Raw genomic sequence first — 25,882 nt, 5'->3', positions numbered from 1 at the left:
CCGGCCTATGGCGCCAGGCTCATACACCATGAGAAACATGCGCTTGGGAACTACTTTTTGTGTTGCCAGCCAACATGAGGCATCCACATAGCTTGGTTCCCGGGAACCGAGCTATGCGGTCTAGTGTTTTGGGGTGTGGTAGCCTAGGGACTACTTAGCCTGGACTATTTTGTTGGGGCTATTTAAACCACACCCGAGCAAGACAACACGCTTCGCGTTACTTTGCAGCTTGCAGCGTGACGCTCACCGTGTCCAGCTATTCCCTCGAACCTCGGAGAAGCAGAACCTGCAAGGAGACAAAAGGAACATCATTCGCAGCAGCATCTTACCTGCAGTCTTCATCTTTAACCACTCACAGCTTCTGAGAACAGCTTCCTTGAATCTGCACGCCTCCCGGTCAGTACGACTTGAAAGAGGAAGATAGAGGCAACATTAAAGAAAGCAGTAGAGACATTTATAAATTACGAACTGCTCAAAAGGCTTATCTGGCTGGTCGCCTCACAGCTGGCACCACTCCGGACATTCCACTCGCGCTGAAGAACACAGCGACCTACAAGGAAGGAAAACACAGGTTAGCAAAGGCAAGACTTCGCAGCGATGCGCATAGCGCTTACTTAACGCATCATAGCGCTCTTAATGCGCCATCATTTACCAGCGGGGCTAAACCAAGCCAGTTCGCCGCGCTGAAGCTCTGCATGCCTAAGGGAGGAAAAAGAGACATTCAAAACAAAGAGTGGCATGCAGGATAGCAACAAAACTAAAGAACAGCAATAAGACCTACCTGAACAATATCAAACAGGCCGGCGTCAGTGAAGTAACTGGACCGCACACGCCCTTGAAAGACAACGCGCCCCTGCAAAGAAGGTAGGGCGGAGAGCACGCCTAAATTTGCCACAAGGTGAGGAGAGGGTCCCAAAGGGGCTGAAATCATACGGGGGGTGGAGGGAGGATACTTACCCCGGTCGGTCAGTCTTGAACACGGTCCTCCGGTATTTTCAGGCAGAACCTTCCCCGCAGACCACATTTGGGCAAAGCTGAGAAGCATACCAGCGAGTAACCCGGCTGGGTGGCGTCCCTGTGGATACCAGGTGAGCGTAACACTTAGGCTATTAATGGGCTGAGATCGAGTTCAAGGGGAGGAGCATGAAGGGCAAGCTTTATGTCATGCATAAAGGAGCGAGTGTCCTGGGGTGGGACAAACGGGCAGCACTAGACATTCAAACTTGTCCTGGAAGGAGTGTTCCTATTTTGTGCGTGGATGCAGAAAAGTACATGTCAAGTGACAATCCCCGTGAAGAATATGCTACAGTGTTTTGTGATGGGGAGTCTCAAGGGTTTTGTACATAGAATAGTGCTGAAAATGGTAGCAAAACCCATTGCACACAGGGTCAGGAATGTGCCCGGGCTGGCTCATGAAGGGCTCAAATCGGAACTAACTAGACTGATGGAAAAAGGTGTGATGGAGGCCTTTGAAGCTTCGGAATGGCTATCGCTGGTAGTTCTGGCAAGAAAACAGGATGGAGGTATGAGAATGTGTGTAGACCTTTGTGATCTTAACGCCAACATCTGGGTAGACAGGCATCCTCTCCCCAACATCAATTAACTATTGGCCATAATGGGAAAAGCCTTGTCATTCCGACTTTTGACTTGTCATTTGACTATCACCAGATCAAGCTACAAGAGGCATCTCGCCATCTGACATAATTTGTCACGCCTTTTGTGGCTTTTATGTTGTGCAGGATGGGGTATGGATTATCATCCGCTGCGGCTGTTTTTCAAGTTTCAAGGGTTGTTTGTCAATCTGGTGGGGGTCAATTGTTTCCAAGATGACATTTTGGTGTGGGGGATGAGTGAAGATTAACATAATCGAAGGGTTCATGCAGTATTGAAAGTGTTACGCGAGAAGGGGTTAACAGTCAAAATGTCAGTGTCAGATTAAGGTGCGTAGTGTCACCTACCTGGGGCATACCATTGATGAGAGGGGAATTCGACCTAGAGAAGGTTTGGTCAATGTGCTTAAAGCATCGCCCGTTCTACTGTCCAATGGACAGTTGCAATCATTTTTGGGGGTGGCGGAATATTACATCAAGTTCATCCCGAACTGTGCCAAGAAAATTGTCCAGATGAGGGGTTTGCTAAAGAAACATGAAATGTTTAACTGGACTAGGGAGTGCGAAATAGAATTTGACACAGTGAGGAAGTGTGTGGATGAGGCGCCTTCATTGGCAACTTTTGATGTGAAAGCCAGAAAGATGTTAACGGTGGACGCAAGTGAGGTTGGTCTGGGCGCTGTGTTGTCACAATGGGGCGAAGGAGAGTACTGGCCTATAGCTTTCGCCTCCTGAGTGTTACGGGATCCCGAGACTAGGGACTCTGTGATTGAGAGGGAAGCTTTGGCTGTATGCTGAGCGTCAAAGCATTTTCGGACATTGTTGTGGGGTTTGCCTTTTGTGGTTAGGATGGATCATAAGCCATTGGTGCATGTAGTTGCCACCAGGGGCCTAGGATCTGTGTCACCAAGGATTGCACAATGGATTGTGGGACTCCAGGAATACAATTGTGTGATGGAATATGTTCCAGGTCAATGTAATGCTGTAGCAAACTGTCTATCTCGTCTGCCTGTACAGGATGACAGTGACGACGGCGTAATGAGCGAGTTTGTGGACGGTCATACACAAGTGGCATGTGTTATTCCTGCTATATATAATGAGGCGTGATAGGTAGAGGTTGAAAAAGACAGAGTGTTCATGGATTAGGAAAGGTCTGAAGGAGGGGTGATCTGCGATCACAGATAGGGAAGTGAGCATAAAGTATGCCTTGGTTGTGGATGTACTTGCTGATGGGCCTTGGTGTATATCGAGAGGTGACGGCTTGATTCCCCCCCGCTAGTGCGCGTGGGACTCTGGTAGCATTGTCCCATGAGGGGCATCTTGGATGGACTTTGATAAAAAGGAGACTTAGAGAGTCATATTGTTGGCACGCTATGTCAGGTGTGGTCTGGTAGATCAATTCATCGGCTTCCCCGCTTAACCTACTTGTGTGACCTTGTTCAAATTACTATCGTCCAGCTTTCCTACATATCACTTAACATTTTCAGCGCTTTGACAATAGCTAAATGCTGGAAAATAGTCAATAACACTTTGCTGGACAGTCCAAGTACACTCCCTATTCCCGCATGTAGTCTTTCAAAATAGTAGACAATAGGTATCTTCCTGCTCAGAAGACTAAAGCTTTTCAATATTAAAAAAGCCATACTCTTTGAATTTGCCAAGAATTGGCAACCCTTGCCACTTACTTTTACCCCCAAATTCGAGACCAGCATGTACCATGCACTTTTATCACCACTGAAGCTTGCTGTGCACGGCATGGTACCATGCTGGACAGGTTATAATGTTGATTTATGCTATTGGATGTGCGGTGCTACTGGCTGCAACTTCAGCCAGTAACACATACATGTAAGCAAACCTACTACTGTGCTTTTTAAATGATCTTCACATAGTTTTGCCTGAAAACATCTTGGCAGTGACATCCTTGTGCAAAATAAAATAGTGATGTGTTTTGGAGAATTTTTCAGGATCTAAATTGCAATCAAGCCACCGCTTTAGGAACATTTTTTTTTTTAAACTGGTGTACATATTTTATCAAAGCCATCAGATCGCAAGACATGGCTGATAATTGCTCACCAGTAGACTGTTTCTGCAAGGCAATGGGTGACAAATTAGCCGTTTTTACAGCCAGTGGTAAACATTCATGTTTGATTTGTCCACAATGTCGTTCAATAGGAGCACACCTAATCTAATGGTAGTACAATGAACTATTTCAAAACTCTTATATATTGGCCAGGCTAACATTTGAGGCAGAGGAGACAATTATTTATTTTAAGTACCAACAGCAAGGGTCCATCTTGGAGCAGTGCCTTTTTCCTCTCCTGGAATTTCTCTTTTCCCCAGGACAACTTATTTTAGTGCTCCTATTGAGCAGATGCAAAACTCTGGTATTGGCTTCGGACTCTGTCTATGACCAGCCCTCGCTGGAATGGATTGAGGTTCATGAATCTGTCAGAGCCCAAGGTCCACTTTTCCAAACTATTCTCCCTAATGCCCAGCCAAGTTCACTTGAAGCTTGGTATGGTCCTTGACCGTGGGCTCATTTCAAAGATCCAATTAGAAGCATTTCGGAACATTTTGTATACCACTCTAGACGTTAATAGACTAGTATGCAAATATTTACTGTAAGGCCTCACTGGGTAACCATATGAATTGGATAGTGTGATTTGTATTCTAATTACTTCTTGTCCCACTCACATGAGTGCCTTTCTGTTCCTACATTTGAATATTTATTGATCACCCTTGATTAGGAAATTTTGTTCTTTATCTCAAAATGTTTGCTTTGTGCTTATGTGTTTGCATACACAACCACCTCTGCCGCACTTACCTCTTGAGGTTGGCCAAAGTTATCAGAAGGAGAACCAATGGTGTCTGAAAGACACTTTTTTCCCTTTGATGTTTGGGTGCTGGACCCGGCATGCTGTCAGATGTTGGCTAGAGCATATTAAGACGGTTCCTTTTCTCCATATCCACAAACTATGTATCTTCTTAACAAGTGAATTTGTAAAACTGCAGTGCCTCTTAGTTGAGGGATGAGGTTAATGTAGTTGATTGGTGATAATATGAGTAGAATGGGTAGCATGTGATCATGTTTAATGTGTTTCAATACATGGGTGTAATGAGTGTGGTTGTGTGGCAGTAATTTGGAAGTTGAGCGTGAGGAATAGTATAATATGTGTTTATTTCCTATATATGAATGCTTTCAAGTGGAATGTGCATATGGGAGGGTGGTGTGCACCCTGAGTACAGTGTATGTGAGTGCAAGAGTGCAGACTTTCCAGGGTATTTCTCTTCTGAGTGCACTATTTAACTGGGATCAAATTAAGTTGGAAATTCCAACCATTCCACAATTCGAGGGAGGAATTCACGAGCCAGAATGACAACACTATTATGTTGCTGTATGGAATCAGAGTTAATAAACAGCAGATATATATGCTTGCCACTTACAGTGTAACAGCCTTATACTCCTAGATCCCGTCCCCTTTCCTCCATACTGTCTGTCTGGGCATCCCTCGCTAGGGATGGGAGACGGAACCTTTTTCACCAGAAAGCATCTGCTTCCCCTTCAAATTTAGAGGCATGCGGGGGCGCGACCCTGGGAGCATGCACTCCCTTGACTCCGCCCACCGGCGCCACTCCCCAGTCCTCTTTTCCACGTCTACAGGAACGGACCGCTTTCACCAGCACACCTAGGTTTTGCTTTGGCCTTGTAATTCCACGCGCTCTTCCCCGGATTCTGTCTTTTTGTCTTTTGTCTTTAATCAGGTACTCGGTTCTCTGGCGCCACGCTCCTCCATGGCTCATGTCGACGTCCTTCGGCTTCAGTAGGTGTCCAGCCTGCGAGGGGCTCTTACATACGTCTGACCCCCAAGCCCTCTGCCTCCGCTGCCTTGGCCCCGACCACGGCTGGGATGGTTGTACCGCGTGCGATGTGCTTACACCGTGCGCTCTGAAGAACAGGTTAGCTCGGTGGAGAGAGCTCTTCGAACGATCCTTGAAGAACTTCGTCAGACACAAGTCATGGCACAGCACCCCGCACTGGCGACTGCTTTCCTAAGAAGCGTCTGAGCGGGAGGGACCGTCCAGGGTCTAACACCAGCACAGGTACCGAGGCTGTTTCAGCTAACGACCGCCAGGCGTCGCTGGATCCTGCCAGTGAAGTCACTGGGGGACCGAACGGTTCGTTTACCGGGTGTCCACCAGAGGGGCTATGTCCTACTACCTGACAAATGTCTGAGGGGTCCTGTACGCAGCACTACCGGCCACACAGCCGAGGGTATGACGCCTACCAGGCCCCGTCCTGAGGTGCAGAGTAGACCTCACTCCCCACCAAGAGTCCAGGAGGAGGCCGAGCCCAGCGCAGCAAGCACCACCACACAGGCACATGGACTGCGCCTGACAAAATGGCTGCCGTGCCAGTCAAGATGGCTGCTCGTCCAACGCCACCACCCTGCGGAGCAGGTGGGAGAACGAGTTTCGAGGTGGGACTGGTGTTCACCAGGTAGGTGGCCTACAGCATATCTTTCAGCGTTGCAGGGCAGATACACCACGCAGACGACAAGATAGAGCACGCCCAGTCCTCAGCAGCCTCAAGGCCCTGTTCTTCCACCCACGCCACCTAGCGCCCCACTGGCCTGTGAGGACAGGTTTTTTGAGAAATTCCTCACGCTTATGAGATCCCCGCCAATGGGGGCAATCCCGTGGGATGTAATCAGGGACATGCTGCCTCCGGTCCCTTCACAAGCACCCACACTCATTCCACCTGTGGCTCAGGTGCCTCAGGCCCCTGCGCAGCCTCATCTGCACACGCCTAGCCCCACGGGGCCAACAGCTTTGCCTCCGGCACCCCAGACTGTTCCACTCCAGCCTCCACAGCAGCCTCCGGCTCCTGTCAGCACACCTCAGCCCTAGGCTCCCAGTACTCCTACGCCCGCTCCGGACCAGCAGTACACCCTGGCGGACACTGATGAGGAGGAGAATCCCAACACTCTGTCATCGGCCAAGGCATTCCATGATTGGCTTGCATGTCTGGCCGAGTACTTGGGCCTTCTACAACCTGAAGTTGAACAACCAGAGGCGGGGGTCCTGGCCGAGGTACTCGCTCTACGCCCCGCGGCTAGAACGGGGATTCCAATGCAGAAGGATGTTGTAGCCTTGGCCTAAAAGGATGTGTTAAACCGCATTCGGCACAGCCCACCAACAGGTGCCTCGACGCCAAGTGCAGGCAACTGGAGAGGGATACATTGCTGCTGTCTGTGCATCCTCAACCACACTCCTCGGTCATAGCCGTGGCCTCTATCGACTCAAAGCCGCTGGCTCTGCTAGGCAAGGAGGAGAAGATCTTGGAGGCATATGGAAAGAAAGTCTATTCCATCACCTCTCTGCACCTTCATCAGTCAAATGCGGATGCCATGCTCGCAGCCGTTGACCAAAGGCTTTGGTGGGAAATAGCCGACTTCCTTCCAGAACTTCCGGTGCACAGTCAGGCACGCTTCAAAGATGGTGACTCAAGACATCATGGAGTCCACAGTGGCGCATATAGACACCTCAGGTCGTGCCATCTGCATCTCCACGGACATGAGAAGGATGGCCTGGCTACGGGCTACCATATTTAACCCGGATATCCAGGAGCGCATATTGGACATTCCATTCGAGGGTAGCGACCGCTTTCATTCCACCGCCGATTAAGAAGAAAAACAGTTCCCAAACTGCGAAATCTTCATCTATCCTCACAAAGTCCACGGCCAAGACGTACAGTCAGTTGCACCGGCGTTCCGACACGGGGCGGGCCCTCGGCGGGTTCTGGAGCTTACAGGAGTGACTGTCCAGGCCTGGACCGATCTCCAAGTCAACCCCGCTACAAACAACACAAGGCACACAAGGCAACAACAAGGGCTTCCTTCAGTCCCCCTCCTCAGCCCCAGCCTCAGAGGGAAAAAAGGCATGACATTCCCCTACGGGTCCACTTGTCTCCAGTGGGGGGGCAGGCTTGCCCTTCACACACAATTTCGGCGCGCGAGGTTCGCGGACCCCTGTAACCTGTCGGTAGTGTCCACGGCTACCGCCTACTGGTCCCTCCCTCTACTCCCTCCTCTCCTCCACTACCACAGTTTGGGACAACAACTCTATTGGCGGAAATTCGGACACTCGTTCAGAGTCGAGCAGTGGAGGAAGACCCAGCCTCCCAGCGGGTCATGGGCTTCTACTCCAGAATTTTCACCATACACAAGAAGAACCAGGCTGGCCTGAGAGTTGTGTTGGATCTGTCCATCCTGAACCTTTCCCTTCCACTTCAAAAGTTCAAGATGGTTACCACAGCGCTTATTGCAGAGACACTGTGCAGGGGAGATTGGATGTGCTCTCTGGATCTGAAGGACGCATACCTACACGTCCCGATCTGGCAGCCCCATCGGTCCATCCTGAGGTTCAGGATCATGGGCTTTCATTTCCAGTACAGGTTTTTGCCATTTAGCCTCAATTCTGCCCCCAGGGTCTTCAACAGACTTATGAATGCAGTGGCAGCCCTGCTCAGGGCACAGGGGCACCATGTCTATCCGTACCTAGATGACTAGCTCGCCAGGGCGAGATCTCCGGAGGCAGTCCATCACACCTCCTCCGCCCTCATGCATATACTACACAAATTGGAATTCTCCAACAATCTCAAGAAGTCACAGCTAGCGCCAACGCAGAGTCTACTGTTCCTGGGCCTCATATGGGATACAAACTCCGAGAGAGTGTTTCCCTCGGAGGACAAGATCACAGCCATCAAGAGGGCCACAAGTCATTTTCTCAGCAGAGAGGTGACCCCAGCATGGTGGTACCAGCACCACCTGTGTATCATGGCGGCATGTCTTCTGGCAGTGCCTTACACAAAGCTGAAAATGAGAAGATTACAGTTGCACTTCACAGCCTCATGGAGTCGGGAGCAAGGTTCCCAAGGACCATGTCTGGTGGAGCACGGACTGCAACTTGAGGATAGGCAGACCCTTCCAACAACCAGCACCGCAGGTTACCATCACCACAGACTCTTCCTTGGAGGACTGGGGAGCTAACCTGGACAATCACAGCGGCCATGGAGTTTGGTCTCTTCAGGAACAAGAGGCCCATATTAACTGGCTAGAGCTGAAGGCCATCTGGCTGGCTCTCAAAGACTTCCTGCTTCTCATCAGTGGCAAGACGATCCTCATCCAAACGGACAACTCCACCAGCATGTATTACATCAACAAGCAGGGTGGCACCAGGTCTCCTCCTCTATGCACCCTGGCAGTCAGCATTTGGGAATGGGCCCTGACGAACGACATACACTTGACGGCGATCCCCCTCCCGGGGGAGTCAAACCTGGAGGCGGACAGGCTCAGCAGGTTGGGTGTTGACAATTACGAATGGCAATTGAACAATCTGGTCCTTTAGGGGATCTTCAGCAGATGGGGTCATCCACAGGTGGATATCTTCGCCACCTGGTACAACAGGAAGTGCATCCTGGCAGGGACAGGGTCTAGGCTCTCTGGGCGATGCGATGCGTTAGATACATTGGAGCACCATGAACGCCTATGCCTTCCCTCCCACTCCCCTGGTACACAGGGTGATCTGCAAGATAAGGGAGTCCCGGCACCCCAGTATCATTCTGGTAGTTCCTTGGTGGCCGGCGAGGCCATGGTTCTCGGAGCTGCTCAGCCTGTTGGATCCTCCGATTCACCTTCCACTGGGACCAGCTCATCTACTTTCGCAGCAGGGGGCATAGTCATCCACCCTGCCCCGCAGAAGTTAGCCCTTGCAGCAAAGCATCTGCATCTCTTGCAGGCTAACCTAGACATCATACAGGGTGCTAGGAGCGATGATACTAGGAGCCAGTACAAAAGCAAGTGGACTAGGTTTTGCCACTGGGCAGAGTCTAAAGAGGTCGACCCTCTTACTTGCACACTGGACGATGTGCTATCCTTTTCAGCACACCTTGCGCACTCTGGGGTGAAAATAGACACATGCTGCACCTATCTGTCGGCCATCTGAGCCTACCGGAACTCGGAGGAGGACGCTTTCTCATCCTCCAACCCGGTGGTCAAGAGACATTTGGCGGGCCTTACCAAGCTCTACCCACCTATCAAGAAGAAACACCCTGTGTGGGACCTCAACATAGTGAGCCAATGCCATCCGCCGACATCAGACTAGTCACCATTAAGACAGCCCCCTTGGTGGGTCTTACGTCTGCACGCCGGGTCAGCAAAATTAAAGCGCTGGTGGCTTCCGAGCCGTACACTACCTTTCATAGGGACAAGGTGGTCCTCAGAACGCATCCCGCGTTCTTGCCTAAAGTAGTCTCTTCGTTCCACCTAAATGAGTAGGTAGTGCTACCTACTTTCTTCGCAGACCCCAAGGCCGATGCTCACAGGGTGCTGTACTGTCTTCTGCAAATCTGAGGCTCTCTTTGTCACCTTCAGTGGGTCAAAGCCAGGATATCGGACTTCCAAGGCCTCCATAGCAAGGTGTATAGATTCGGCCATTAGGGAGGCCTATGGGAGGCAGCACAAACCACTTCTGGCAAATATGCATGCCCACACTATCAGAGCCAAGGCCACGGCTGTCGCGTTCCAGAGGCACATGCCGTGGCATGTCTTCAGCAGGGAGGCCACGTGGGCCACTCCTTCGGCCTTCTGCAAGCACTACTGTTTGGATGCTGGCTCCAGGTCCGACGCGGCATTCGGGCAGGCAGTATTAAGGAACTTGTTTTCTTAAAGAGGGTCACCTCTCCACCCTGGGACTACATTCAGTTGTAATCGCCCAGACAGTATGGAGGAAAAGGGACGGGACGTAGGAGTAATTGTTACTCACTGTAGTGACTAATGTACTCCTAGCCCATAGTCCCATTTCCTCCATACGTCCCACCACCCAATAAAACTGGTGTCATTAGGCAATTGTAATATTGTCAACGCGTCATTGGGGACTGAGGAGTAGCGCCGGTTGGCGGAGTCATGAGAGCGCATGCACCCAGGGCCGCGCCTCTAAATTTAAAGGGGAAGATTTTTGATGGTGAAAAAGGTTTCATCTCCCGTCCCTAGCGAGAGACGCCCAGACAGACAGTATGGAGGAAAGGGGACCATTGACTAGGAGTACGTTGGTCACTACGGTGAGTAACTTTTATATTTTTTACTCACAGCTAGTTTAGGCCTTGTTTGTTGACACTTCGATTAAGCAATATGTTTGTGCAACACTCTTGACCAGGTTAATTTTCTGTACACCTTTGTTCCCTCTAGGTACCGAAAAGCTTTAAATTATAGGATCAAAAAAGGAAGATGGAGCCAGGGTGAAAAAAAGCAGCTGATGAAGTTGATTGAGAAATATGGCGTTGGTAAGAAATTCTGCTAATATTATGTCTCATTTCTCTTATGACTACTCTGGTCCTCATGTAATCTCCCTGTGCTGGATGAACGCCTGAGTTGGCCATCTTCTGGTTATGACATACTGTACAAATGGGCCAGATGCTGAATACTTGAGGCACACTTTAGAACCCTAGAAGCAGAAGACTTGACTTGCCAGCATGTCTTGGTGCAGTTATCTTTGCAGCATGGGGCATGGATTTGAACTCCTCACTTTGTGAAATTGAATATATTTGAAAGGACAGGCATATGATGCCCATGATTGGCCTATGGCCTTGTTTATTTTTGTATGTAGTCGTAATTATTCTTATCATTCTTAATTGGTCACCATTTCAAGATTTGATTTCTGATTTGGTAATGGGAGACGCTACAACCTGGAGGTATCCAACCACTTAATCCAACAAGAAAAAGTGTGGGACACTAAAAAATGAGAGTCTTAATTTTCTTCCTAAAAATGCAGACGTCTACAGTGCTTTCTTGAAGTGCATTCCATTATTTAGCAGCCGGAGAAAGACATGTCCTGTACGTATGAATGTTGAATCGATGATGGGCTAGCACTGTGTTTAATTCATTTAGTCATTTCGAAAGTGCTAAGGGCTATGATTTGAGACTGCATCAGATACAATAAAACTGAAATATAGATTCAGACACCAGTGTATGTATTTTCAGTGATAGTTCCACTAGAGTGAGGCATAGTCCCTTGAGTTTTCATCAGAGGCACCCATTAGATGAGGAGGAGTGTACAGGGTTTAAAGTGCTGAACTTAAAACCTGGTTCGATTAATTAAAGTTATCGTTTGAATCAGTCAAACCAATAAAAAAACTTTGTGGGCAGGGGTATAAGCGGAGCCTTAAAATGTTCAATTTGCTTCAAACCACTTGAGCACATATTTATTCAAAACAGCTTGAATTGATTTGAATCGAAACATAGGCCTAATATCAGAACTAAATAAAATTAAAACAAATTGCAATAAATACATTAAAAGAAGAAAAAGCTGTCAAAAGTTCAAACTGGGTAAGCAGGTATTTATTTTATTTGATGATGCACTTTTGGCAACTGTGACGAATCAAGGGAATGTGTCCCTTCTCCCCAAGGGGAGCACCTCCACCCCCCTGTGAGGCTAGGGAGGTGAGCCCACTTTGCAACACCCTACCTAGTTGTTGAGGCAAAGGACTCCCGTTCCTGTGGGGAACTCCCTACAGCTCTACACACCCTGGCCTACATGATATGTTCCACAATACCAGAAACCTTTAAATATCACGTCTGGGATGAAGAAACTCCTAAAAGATGTCAATATCTTACAGAAAATGAACATGTCCCTTGAAAGACAAGTACCCAGTATACTTGGGCGAGTATGTTGAATAACGCGCACTAACGAATCATAGAGCGAGGAGAGGGAGAGAGGGCCGCATACGCAGACTCGTTAAGGCCCTGCGCTGCATAACACCTGGAAGAGGCAGAGCAAGCACGAACCAGGAACCTGCGTGTTTCAAACTCACCTGAGACTGGTGCGCCAGAGCCATTGCACAACTCCAGCACAAGAAATGAGTTGGGCAGCCGCCAAAGGAAAAGTCTGGGACGCCAAAGTCACAGTGCAACCCAAGCACGAGAAATCAGCAGGGCAGCAGCCTGAAGAAAGAGCCTGGGACGCCAGAGCCACAGTGCGACCCCAGCATGAGAAAACCACAGGACAGGAGCCCAGAGGAAGGTGGTGGGGAAACTGGGGAAAACCGGTAGTGGACAGCCAGTGCTTCAAACATTGCAGATACCACCATGCATAGAAAGCCACACAGTGTCTGAGCCATTAGCGGAAGACCGGGACACCGGAGAGAAGAGGGGGATCACAAGGTGGAACACGCCGGTGAAAAAGACAACAGCGAGAGAAGGCCACTGAGGAACAAAGCTCCCAAAGGCGTTCTTCTTCACAAAAGAAGGAACAGGGAGAACGGGAATAACGGGAGCCTGAGGAAGGATCATTATAGCCTGCAACCTACTCATCTCACTGAAAGTCACGTGATAAATTTACCATTAAAGCAAATAAAACTAAACTGTTGGGGAGACAAGAGAGAGAGGTAATATTAAGAGCACAGTGGATCACAATACCGTGGGAAAAGGGGAAAGCCACTGAACATTTTGTACAAGAAGAAGAGAAAATTAAAAAGGAGAGACTATTGCGAGCAAGAGTTCAGAAGAAGTATACAACTGAACCCAGTAAAGAACCAAGGAGGCCAAAGCAAGCCGAGTCATAATTGGCCTGGAGAGAAAGACTATCCGAATAAAACTGTCTTCCCAAGATATATTGGAGACAGCAACCAGGAAACTATAGCTTGTAAAAGACTCCTAAAAGGGAACCCCAAAGAGAAGGGAAAACTGCAGGCCGCAACAGAGGAATTAAAAAGACTGATCCAAGAAATCATTAGAGACTATTAAAGGATTACATAAAGAATCCTACACCACTGGTACTAGAAGTACCCTTAGGAGAAGGTAGTCTTTCTCCACATATACGTTCGTTTCATTGTGGTAGGGTCAGTTAGGGTAGTTTAGGACAGCAGACGTATTCCTTTTGGACATTCACAACTGACTGACGAGCTCCTTAGACACATAGGCAGCGACCACCCATAGAGATAAGGCAAGTTATGTCTTATATATTATTTGAATAAAAACTTATGAACCATGTCCACAAAGTGTCTGCGTCCTTCATCTGACTCACCACAAATGGTCTCAGGAGTGGGATCTACACCAACTGATAGAAGTTGGGAACCCATAAAATAAACAACAGCCAAAAACCCCACTGTAGCTACAGCTGAGTCCATAGGGTTTAACTTGCAAAGTACTGAAAAGATTGAAATACCATCGAGCAAGAAATGTCTCATCCAGACGGGTTTAATACTAACCCCCCCTAAAGGAACCTTTATTGGGCTGACCTCTGTCTGGCTTGACCTGGAGATATGGGTTAGATGCGATATCGGGAGTCATTGATCCTGACTTCCGAGGGAATGTTACATTTTCTTACATAATCACGGAAAGAACCTATACACTCTGAGTGAATGGGAGAATGTCGCTCAAGGCATTATAGAGAAAGCCATGTTCCCAGATCCGAAAGAAGTAGCATAACAAGAAGAGACAGTACATGGTTCTAAAGGTTTTGGGGAAGACATCCCCAATTTAAAAAATACCCACGAAGAGCTAGAGGAGGATGCCCCCTCACCCGATTTGGCCTTCGATCAGAGGAATGATACCATCCTCACGGAAGCCTTTGATAAGGTAATCTCTGAAGAAGTTGGGCGTAGTCCGGCCAGCCCCTTCTTTTTCTTTAAAAAAGGGTTACTCTGTAGAGGTGATGTAACACCTGAGGGGATACTCCAAAGCGAACTACCTTAGAATTAGCACTTTCACATTTGACTACAGCTCACCAAAGAATAAGGAAAACCCAGAACCAAATAATACCTAGGCTTTATTGGCTGGGTGTTTTTGCTGATGTCAAGAATTTTATATCGACCTGTGAGATCTGTCAGAAGACAGCCAACACTCCCATACCACCGGCTCCTCTACAACTGTTACCTATAACTGATATTCTGATTCTCCGAATTGCTATGGATATAGTGGGACCACTAGAAACCTCAAAATGAGGGAATCGCGTCATCCTCTTAATCCTTAACTATGCCACTTGCTATCCAGAAGCCTTTCCTTTGCGTAACAATACTACGCAACAAAACACCTGTTACTTTCCTCTTCAGCGTAGGGTTTCCAAAAGAAATCCTTACAGACCAAGGTACCACTTTTATGTCCCATCCGATGCAAGAGATAAAAGAACTACTGAATATCAAAACACTAAGGACCTCAGTGTATCATCCACAAACCGACCGTCTCGTAGAATACTTCAACCAAACATTGAAAATAATAGTACGCAAACTGGTATAGATACCAACGGGAAGAATTAGGATGTGGTTATACCCTGGGCCATCTTTGCAGTCAGGCAAACCACTCAGGCTTCCCTGGGATATTCTCCATTTGAGCTCCTGTATGGAAGAGAGTGAAGAAGCCTTATTGCCAATTTCTTAAACTGCACAAAATTTAAATCCCATATGAACACAGTGCGATAAATTGTAAGGAAACATCTGCCATGGCCCAGGAACAACAGCAGGCTGTCTATAATAGACGTGCAGTCACCCAGACCTTTTTGGTCAGTCAGCCAGTATTGGTCCTCTTACCCACATCAGAAAATAAAATGATGTCCTGATGGTATGGTCCCTATAAAGTCTTGAACAGAAGGGTCCATTAAACTATCTCGTATCACAACCAGATAGACGCCAGAAAACACAAGTCTATCTTTTAATCCCGCTGAAGGAGTGGAAGATAGACCCTAGTAAGAATACCACCATTACCATGGCGGCCCTCCTTACCGATTCCTCTCAGGAAAGTACATTGATCTACCCCAAGCTGTCACCCTCCCAACGGGCTGCTATTAAAGATGTATTAGACCAATTTCCTGAGGTATTATCAAAGCAACTGGGAGGATTGCTCATTTTTTTCATTTTATTAGCCCACCGGTAGGGAAAGCCATAAGCCTTAAACCATACCGAATTCCTGAGGCCCGAAAAAAGTAATCAAAGAGGAAATAGAGGGCATGCTTAGGGCATGCATAATCGAACCTCAGAGAATCCCTGGTGTTCCCCTATACTCTTAGTTGCCAAACGAGATCAGTCTTGGTGCTTTTGCATTGACTTCAGGAAACTGAACTCCATCTCCTTATTCGATAATTACTGGATGCCGAGAATCAATGCATTAATCGAAGAATTAGGCTCAGCTAAATACATATCAACTTTAGATCTCACAAAGGGATATTGGAAAGCACCTCTGAATCCCAAAGACCGAGAGAAAACAGCCTTTGCAACGCCACCGGCCTGTTTCAATTCAAGAGCTTGCCTTTCGGCATTCATGGAGCCCCAGCCACATTTCAACGATTAATGGACCGGGTATCGAAACCCTATTCAGCCTTCTGTGGAGTGCACCTGGATGATATTGTGGTTCATAGTGATAATTGGCCTGAAAATATTCACCATCTGTATGAGATCACCCGGGCTCTGAGAAAAGCTGGCCTCAGCCCACCCATGAAAATTACATCTTGGCCAGTCTACAGTAAAATATCAAGGGTTTTTCGTTGATACCTGCCTGATTCAACCACAAACTGAGAAGGTAAAGGCAGCCCTAAAAACACATACCCCCAAGAGCAAGAGAGAACTTCTTGCCTTCTTGTGCTTGACGGGCCACTACAGGAGAGTTATACCTAACTATTCAAGCATCGGCTCCAACCTAACAGACAAGTTGAAAAATGCACAACCACGGAAACTGGTCTGGAGTAAAGAAGATCATGGAAGTTTCAATGGCCTAAAGAACATCCTCTGTAGCGAGCCCATCCTTAAGATACCAGACTTCAATAAGGAGTTCCTCCTACAAACAAATGCCTCTAAGGTTGGACTAGGAGCTGTACTGTCACATGAATATGAGGGAATTGAACATCCCATATTGTAAACAAGCCGGAAACCTTTCCCCAGGGAACAGTGCTACAGTGGAATTGGAAGCCTTGGCCATCAAGTGGGCCGTCACTCACTTACAGTATCCTCTAACTGGCAGGTGATTTAGGTGAAATAGCAACCACTCGCCCCTGGCGTGGATGAGTTTACGAAAAGTTACCAACACCACAGTAATGAGATGGTTCCTAGATTTGCAACCTTTTTGTTTTTCAATTGAACATCGAAAAGGACAGGAACAGGGATGCGTTGTTTTTTTTGGACAGATTTCCGATCTATCAAGGAAGGGAAGCAACAGAGATAAGGGGACGGGTATGTGACGAATTGAGGGAATTTGTCCCTTCTCCCCAAGGGAGAGCCCTCCCTATGAGGCTAGCGAGGTGAGCCCATTCCGCAACACCCTCTCCGCGTAACACCTGGAAGAGGCAAAGCAAGCACAAACCAGGAAACCTGTGAGTTTCAAACTCGCCTGACACTGCAGACTGTGACGCTGGAGCCACAGTGCCACCGCAGCACGAGAAATAAGCAGGGGAGTTCCCGAAGGAAGAGTTTCAGACGCCAAAGTTACGGCGCAACCCCAGCACGAGAAATCAGCAAGTTATAAGCCTGAAGAAAGAGTCTGGAATGCCAGAGCCACAGCGCAACCTGATCACGAGTAAACCGCAGGGCAGGAGCCCAGAGGAAGGTGTGGCGAGACCATGGAAGCCCCATGTTGGACGGCCAGTCCTACAAACATCACCGATAACACTGTGCATAGAAAGCTGCAGGGTGTCTGACCTGTTATTGGAAGACCTGGACACTGAAGAGAAGAGAGAGATCACAAGGAGGAACACACCGGCGAAAGGATGACGACGGCGAGAGAAGGCCACCGAGGAACAAGGCTCCTGAAGGTGTTCTTCACAATAGAAAAGAGCAGGAATAATGGAAGGCCGAGGAAAGATCATTATATCTGGCAACCTACTCGTCTCGGTGAAAGTCACGAGATAAACCATTGAAGCAAATAAACCCAAACTGGTGGGATACAAGAGAGCAGTAATATTAAGAGAAAAGCACACTGAATCACAATACTTTGGGTAAAGGGGACAGCTACTGGATATTTAGTACAAGAAGAAGAGAATATTAAAAAGAGAGAATATTGTAAGCAGGAGTTCCCGAAGAACTATACCATTGAACCCAGTAAAGAATCAAGTAGGCCAAAGCAAGCCGAGTCATAATTGTCGAGGTGAGAAAGTCTATCTGAATAATACTGTCTTCCAAGGGTATGTTGGAGACAGCAACCAGGAAACTATAGCTTGTAAAAGGCTCCCAAAAGAGGACACCAAGGGGAAGGGAAAACTTGAGGCCGCAAGCACCTTAGTTAGACACATAGGCAGGAACCACCCAGATAGGGCAAATTAGGTTTTATATATTATTTTTTTTTAATTTTTTTAAACTTGTTTTTATTGTTTGACTTGACAACGCACTTGAGAAAACAGGGCAAGGGGCGGCCACATGGCAGCTAAGACACGAAAAGTAAGTATACATATAGATACATCAACAACAACCCACGACTGTTCAACTGTGGGGCCGTGGAGCGGGAACTCATAGATCCAACTAAATATCGGCATATGAGACAATCAGACGTACAGATGAGCATGTTAAACACTTCATTATACATTTTTCGGAGAGACACCAGCTGTACATGAAGGAGAAGGCAATGAGGCCATGTAATCACGGAAGCTCTGCCAGACATCTATTGGGCGGCAGTGCGGATGTTGCATTGCACTCCAGGTTTCCTCAGTGTCATGAGCCCACGTAACTGATCTAAGCCATTGTGAATATGTAGGTGGTCTGGCACGGAGCCAGCATAACAGAATGCAGCGGACTGCCAGCAGCATACAGAGACCCGCCAGCCTCCTGGCCTTCCTGCCCAGCTAGGGGAATTAATGAAAGAGACAATGTAGTGGGGTAGGGGGAATGGGGTGTTCCAGCATGTCTGATAACGTCGAGCAAATCTCGATCCAGAATTGCGATAGGAGTGGGCAGTGCCAAAGCATATGGATGTAGGTTGCTTGTTCCATGCCGCATCTGGGGCAATTGGAGGGGGAATCTGGGAACATGCGGTGCAGTCTCTTAGGTGTGTGATGGTATCTGTGGAGAATCTTAAACTGTATAAGCTTGAATTTTGAGTTATAGGAGACATCTTGAGTGCGAGCACACATTCGAGACCACCTCTCGTCACTGATCTCCACCTCGAGGTCAACCTCCCAGCTGTGCTTCAGCTTGGTAAAGGCCGGAACTGCTCTAGATTGCAACAGTGCACATAGTCTCGACACTTTACCCCTAAAGGATAGGTATGAGCAGAGTTCCGCAACCATGGAGTCATCAGGCGGTATTGCTGGAAAATCAGGGAATCTGAACTTGAGATTCCTGCGAAGGGAGGAAAATTGTAGCCAGGCAGTGGGCCGGCGCTTGAGGGATGGGGGGAGGTCCGCCCACTCGACGAAGTTGCCTTGTTCGTATATATTGCGGAACGACAGAAAGCCAGCTTCCGCCCAGCGGGTCACAGTGGATGGCGGGATAGGTGAGACATCCGGGAGAAAATTCCAAAGCGGTAGGTCTCCATGGAATGGCCGTGGTGTGGTAACCAGGGCCCAGAGTTTAGTGAGCGCTAAGGAAGTGCATGTCACTGGATCTGTCGAGTCGGAGTCAGCTGGTATAGGTTTAAGAATGAGGGAACCCAGCACTCATATTATTTGAATAACAACTTGTGAACCATGTCCACAACGTGCCCATATCCTTCTTATGACTTGCCATTCAACACACTTTACAAAATGCAATGATGTTGAAACTACAAGAGCATGCGTATCATAAGGATGACCAAAGAAAAAATTAATTGTCCAATGTAAAATTATTGCAAAAGGTTCACATATTGCAAAAACAAAGTCATTGTTTTTACAAAGTCATGTGCCTTCCACCTGTCCCAAAGAATGGGGGGGTTGGCAGAGGAATTCTGGGACCCCAGATATCCAACCTACCAGGTTCTACTATATGTGCCAGATTGTGTGCTACTTTCAGGCAGGACAGGATGCAAGTTGCAGAGTCCCCATAAGTGTCCATGCCTCCTCTCGCATTCTGGTGACCTGGAGTCTACAGACCTATTCTAGATTAGGATGAGATACCTTTGCTCCATGTTCAAAGACATGTTCCTCATATTTGTGTCTTTAGTAGAACAGGAACCTAATCCCATTGATGTTATAGTAAGTGCAGATCATCTGAGCTTATGGGCAAAGCAGGAAGACTCCGTAATTTTCCCCGCAGGGGTCCCATATACTAGGAGGGGTCTCATCGAAATTACCCCTTAAAGAACGAGAAACCAGAAACCATTTGTAGAAACCGAGCAGAGCGAACGCTAGCACAATAGGGTCTTGTGTGACAGGACCAGAGACTTAATCTTGTGTAATGTGTGGTGCTGCACCACGGGATCCTGTATGTCAGTAAGGATTCTGCTAGCCTCACATTGGACTCACATGATGTTGTATTGCCCCAGCAAAGCCATCATCATGTCACTATTGCAGAAAACAGCAGTAAAGGATCTTGGACAGCTGCCAGAGAGCCGTGATCTCTAAGAGCAAAGCCAGAAGAAGAGGGTGGGACTTTCAACTCTAGAAGGCCTCCAGAGTTTATTAAGCCTCAGGAAGCAACAACCCCACAACAGGTGGGGCAAATAACCAAATTAAGATTCAGCAGCTAAGAGATGGGTCCACATAGAAGAGGCTAGAGAATATCCAATACAGAAACCTCCAAAGAAAGGACGGAGAAAAAAAGGCCTTTTTAAGGTCAGTGAGAGGTTGAGAAAGGGATGGCGGTCACCCAGGAATCAGCGAGACATGGACACTGAAAGCAGGAGACAGACTCTTGGGTAACAAAGGGGAAGCACAAACAGGTTCGCTTGAGCAGCTGGCAGAGCTTTATGAACTACCAGTCATGGGAAAGATTGGACATCTTGCAAGATTTTGGGGCTTAAGGAGCTCAGTGGCATGAAAGGGGGAAGCTATTAGGCACGAGAGTCCTAACAGGGCTATGACGACTGACCAGTGTTCTGGGAACTATAATTCCTATAGATGCGATGGGGACAGCATCCTTTAGAAGGGAGCTGAATGCTATACCCTTGTACAAGGAGCTGGCTACGTTATCACTGAAGGGTGAAAGGGGCACCATTTTCCTTTTAGCAGGAAGAAGTGAGCCAGGCACTATATTCCTAGATCGATTACAGATGGCAAGCTGGGCGATATTTCCCTGTGACTGTGATGTTGGTAAAGAAGCAAACTGAGCCCCATATATCTGTGTCTCTGATTTTGGCAAAGAAGTGAGCTGGGCAGTATACTCTTGTGACAGTGATAGTGAAAAAGAAGTGAGCTAGGCGATATAGTCTTGTGACAGTGAAAAAGAAGTGCGCTGGGCGATATATCCTGTGACTGTGGCAAAGACACGGGCTGGGTGCTTTATTCCTATGACTATGGTAAAGAAGTGAGCTTCACTATATATCCACGAGTTTGTGTTTAAGGCATTGAAGCATGCAGGACTCTATATCCCTGGGACTGTGAGCTATAGGGAGACCACTATTCCTTTTAGAAAGACTAGAGGGACTACTCAGACACCTTATACTTCAACCCTACCTGGCATCTTTTGCTTAGACTGTTGCAAGATAGGAACACCCTTTTAAATTGTGGACAAACCCCTAGTTCCATAGGTTTTTATCCCACACACATGCTGGTAATAAATAAACAATGTTAAAAATCTATCTTTTGCGTCACCTGTTTTCTTGGTCTACCACATGCCTCAATTACACCACATATTAAAGAAATAAAAAAGGGAAGAGGCACATCCGAGTAGATGGAGTAATCAGGGAGAAGAGGAGACTGCTGATGAACCTAGCAGCAGCGATAACAATGGTGAGAGTGAAACTAGGGAGGTCAGTGATTGATGTTGGGGGGAGCACAAAATAGGAAGAAAGAAGCCCCAAAGCGCTGCAGCTATACTGGCAGAATGGGTGTTTTCAGTGGATTAAGAATAGGGCCAGTGCATGCAGCACACATTGACAGTAAACCAGCACCTTTCCCTAGGCCCTGGAGGGGTTTCTGGAGGCCAGGGTGGCTGCAAACCAGGGCTACAAAGCCTGAGCCATGCACTTAATGGAGATTGGGGATCCTACAGAAACCCCTACCATCACAGGGTCCATGCCCTGACTAGAGTGATGTAATGCTCATCCCTGAGGAGCCCGTCATCTGTTTACTGTTCAGATGTTATGTCAAAGCTTATATGCGAGTTGGGGAAGGTGTAAAGCCTAAACCTAGATCTACAGGTTTTGGCCAAAGTAACCATCCTTCTGCATTAGGTGTACAGCTGTAATAAAAACGTATGGTGCCCAAAAAACGAGATCTAAGAACCGCCCGCAGAAAGTTAATCCTATGTAAAAGGTGAAAACGTAGGACAGAAAGGCAGGTCCAAACAAAGTCCCTGGTGGTCCAGCAGACTAACACCATAGCCATTTGACCTATGCTGTGGCCGACCTAGAGGAGGAAGCTCAAGCTGGAGAAGGCAGGGCAACATGGGCCCCCACCTGCTAATCTGCAGCCATGTGAACCCCCCAAGTATTTGTGATCCCCCGGAAATGTAGAAGTGTATGTTTTATGAAAGCAGTGCACAATCATCCAGCCACAAGTAAGAGGAACCCGAGCCATCAGGCAACATACACAAACACATGGGAAAAGCCCAAGCTTGGCCTCAGTTCCAAATGTCCCAGCTGGAAGAATAACCAATGTCCCACAAAACCAATGCAAAGACTCTTTACAGATGTCTACCCCACACACTCAATCACTGAAGAATAGATAATGTTGGAAGATGCATTGCCTGTAAAAGGCAGCAGGGGATGCAGGTGGTGTGGGAGTAGGTGAGCCGTAATTGACCAAGAGACTAGATGCAGAGAGGCTAGATAGTCAAGAAGTGATTGCAGCTGCTGAAGCAACAGCCTTGAAGGAGGACTGCAGAAACGGTAAGGCCCAGAAGTGTACAGTGTGGAGAACTCCGAAATCTGTGCAACAGCTAACATCACATTTTTGGAGGCATCGGAGAAGATACTACAAGAACTATGTGCCCTTCACAGCTTCTACCTACTGTGTGAGGGATCTATCACAAAGACATGGGGAAACACCATTTGACATGTAAATAAGGTTGAAGCACAGTCTTTATTAGGGGTTTACAACAACTAGAGCGGGGAATAAACGAGCACCCCCTCCTGAGGGCAAGATTGCAAATGAAACTGGAATGGCACAGGAGATATGTCTCCCTGATGATGTCTTCCCTTTCCCCGGTGTGTGGCTTACTCATCAGCCCCTGACACTCCAGGATGACTATTAAGTCTCTAGGTGATCATGTTGCCAGACTCAAGAAAAAGCCCTGTCTTGATCTCTGTGATGGGTCACCAACCACCCCTGAGCAACCTATTTAGCACTTTTTCCAGCAATCAAAACAAGTCTTCCTTCAGGTAGAGGGTCTTGGTGTTAATGTCTCTCTTCTTGATCCTCCCGAGGTCTCTTTCCTAAGTTAATACAACTTGTCCAGTTCATTAGTTCTTCGTGACATTCAGAGCAATCATTCAGGGTCCCCACCTTGAGTCACTAACGGTCCTTGATAACTAGTCTTGACCATGGCTGAAGTCTTTGGGATGAATAGCCTCTCCAATAGGCCACAGTTGGAGAACATAATGAAGCTATTACAGCCACTCTTGTTTTTAGGACAGTGTTTATTTATTAATTGGATATTTATAAGGTGCTTATACAGCAAGACAGTGTATCAAAGTGCCACAATGCCACAAGGCAAAAGGGAAGGGAACAAGGGAGCAAATATACATTGAAAAATTGACACTGAATAAAAAGAAACAAACAATGGTCCTACTAGGCCTTGTGATATTCAGTTCATGAAAGTGCAGTAAGAGAAAGCAAAAAAGGGTCGGGGTAAGTGGTATTAGAGTGCCCCATGGGGTCAGGGGGCAGTACCAAAGGAGCCTGTTGGAAGGCAACAGGTAAGTGCATGGACAGAGACATTCCACGCAAATGGAGGCAGGTCTACCGCCCAAGGTAAGTGCAGGGCAAAGGCAAATCCCCCGACAGGTAGGTTTGGGCCCAGAGGGCAGTGCAGGGGGGATGCTGGTGATGACTGGGCAGGGGTGCCAGGATCTTATTGGACTCTTGAGGGATCAGGGCGCCAATCTCAGTGACAGGGGTGGTGGTTAGCGCGGAAGGGGAGAGGGAAGGAGAAGGAAAAGAGAAAGGTCTTGAGTTGTTTGTGGAACTTGAGGTGGTCCGGTTCCAGACGGAGAGCGAGAGGGAGACTGCTGCATAGGAAGGAGCCAGCTGAGGAGAGGGATCTACCCCCAGCTCTCTACTAGGAGAAGCTTTTGATCAGCAGAGAGTTGGACCGAGAAGATCAATGGGATCTGGAAGGAGAGTATTTATTAAGAGAAAGCTGCAGGTAGTGTGGTTCCAAGCCCCAGGCAGCCATGTGGATGATGCAGAGGGTCTTGAATTTGATCCTTGTAGCAACCGGGAGCCAGTGGAGAGATTTTAGGGCTGGAGCGATACGGTCCCTGGGCTTGAGGCCAAGGACAAGTCTTGCAGCCCTATTCTGGATTAGTTGAAGAGAGTGGAGTGAAGAAAGAGGCAGGTTGAGGAAGTTGCTGTTACAGTAATCCAGCCTGGAGAGTACCAGAGCTCTAAAGACATTGAGCTTCTGGGAGTAGGTGAGGAAAGGGAGAATGCCTTTAAGGAGGTAAAGTTGGAAGTGAGCATTCTTGGCAAGGTCCAAGAGATCAAGGATGAAGGAGAGAGAGGAGTCGAAGCCCGCAAGGTTTCTGGCTTCAGTGGAAGGAGAGGGATGTGAGCCCATAGAGGGCGGCCAGAGTGCAGGAGGGAAACTGGGAACGGGTGTCCCGATAGAAAGAATCTTGGTGTTACTGGCATTAAGATAGATATCATTGGAGGTGCACCAAGAATGAATAGCAGACAGGCAGTCAGGGATGATAGAGGAGGAAGAAGAGGAGGAAGAGGGGAGCTTGAAGAAGAGTTGTGTGTCATCTGTGTAACACTGGAAAGGAGGAGAGAAGGCAAAGATCAGGTGTCCAAGAGGTGCAAGGTAGTTGTGAAAAAGCCAAGGCGAGAGGTGGAGCCCTGGGGAACTACATGTTCAGAGAGTGGTGGTGGAGAACGAGCCCAGGAGCACCTGTGAAGGGCAATCAGTGAGAAAGAAGGTCAACCAATCCAGTGCCCGGTCTGAGATACCGAGGGTATTATGGAGCCGCTTTGTGAGAATAGAGCGGTTAACTGTGTCAAAGGTGGAGGAGAGGTCAAGGAGAATGAGAACAGCAGGAGAGTTAGAGTCAAGATTTGCAAGCAGTTCTTCACAGGTGTTCAGGAGAGCAGTTTCCATGCCTCTGGATGCTCGAAATCCAGATTGATGGTTGTCTAAACAACCATCAAGCTCAGTGTGTTGGGTCAGTTGAGGGAAGATACTGGGGATGGTAGGAGCTTGTAGAAAGAGTGGACCCCAGCGCTCATCTGTTCTTTCTAGGTTGACCTGAATTTTTCCTGCAGCTTGATGTTGACGTTCCAGTGGGACAAAGCTCCTTAAGTCCCAGTGGTTGTGAGATTAGAGAGTTGGGTTTGGAACCTCGGTTACAATGGCGCTGGATATGGCTGTTGCCAAGGGTTAAGTAGTACCCTTGTTTGACTTTCCAAAAACTGCTGGACACAGTTGGATGTTAAGAATGATTGAATTTTAATGTTGCGTTGGTAAGGTCACAGTCAGTGATTGCCCAGTTTCGGCAGACAAACTTGCGTACAGTTGCATATTTGTTATGCCAATTGCATGTCAAGAATTGCCAACATGTGTTTCGACCTAGGGTCTTTCTCAAGGCGTGACTGTACAGGCCTAGTGGGTCCTGGCGGGGATTGGCTGAGTAGCTTCTAGGGCCCGACAGGGCTTGGTGAGAAGGTGCGGGAGCCCAACTCTCTAATCTCAGTTGGGGGAAGACAAACTTCTCCAGGAGTTTCTCCAAGGAAGAGTGTAGTAGAGATAAGGCGGTATTTGGCCGCACATGAGTGGTCGGCTGAAGGATTTTTTAGGAGGGGGTGCACAAGGGAGTTTGTGAGAGAGGAAGGGAAAGAGCCAGTGGCTAAGGAGTGGTTGCAGAATTCAGCAGGAGCCAGAGCAAGGGAGATGTTGTCCTTGATGGTTCTGGAGGAGCAGGGCGAGACCTGTTTGGATAAGACCTTCATAGAGCAGACTACTCTAGAGACCTCAGCTTTTGTGATGGGTGAGAAGGAGGGTAAAGTAG

The 25,882-nt window shown here is 47.9% G+C and overlaps 1 protein-coding gene across 1 annotated transcript in view; it reads left to right on the top strand.

Annotated features, from left to right (window-relative positions):
* SNAPC4 (small nuclear RNA activating complex polypeptide 4) overlaps positions 1–25,882 on the top strand; it is a 676,731-nt gene that overhangs the window by 258,486 nt on the left and 392,363 nt on the right. Inside the window, exon 14 of the mRNA XM_069609574.1 lies at positions 10,856–10,950. Within this exon, the coding sequence (XP_069465675.1) occupies positions 10,856–10,950 (95 nt within the window). The remainder of the gene's footprint in view (positions 1–10,855; positions 10,951–25,882) is intronic.

This window comes from Ambystoma mexicanum, chromosome 8, assembly GCF_040938575.1.
Source record: "Ambystoma mexicanum isolate Mex_15411 chromosome 8, UKY_AmexF1_1, whole genome shotgun sequence".
Lineage (NCBI taxonomy): Eukaryota > Metazoa > Chordata > Amphibia > Caudata > Ambystomatidae > Ambystoma > Ambystoma mexicanum.
The sequence above is the reverse complement of the archived record's forward strand: the minus strand, read 5'-3'. Positions and strand labels throughout refer to the sequence as shown.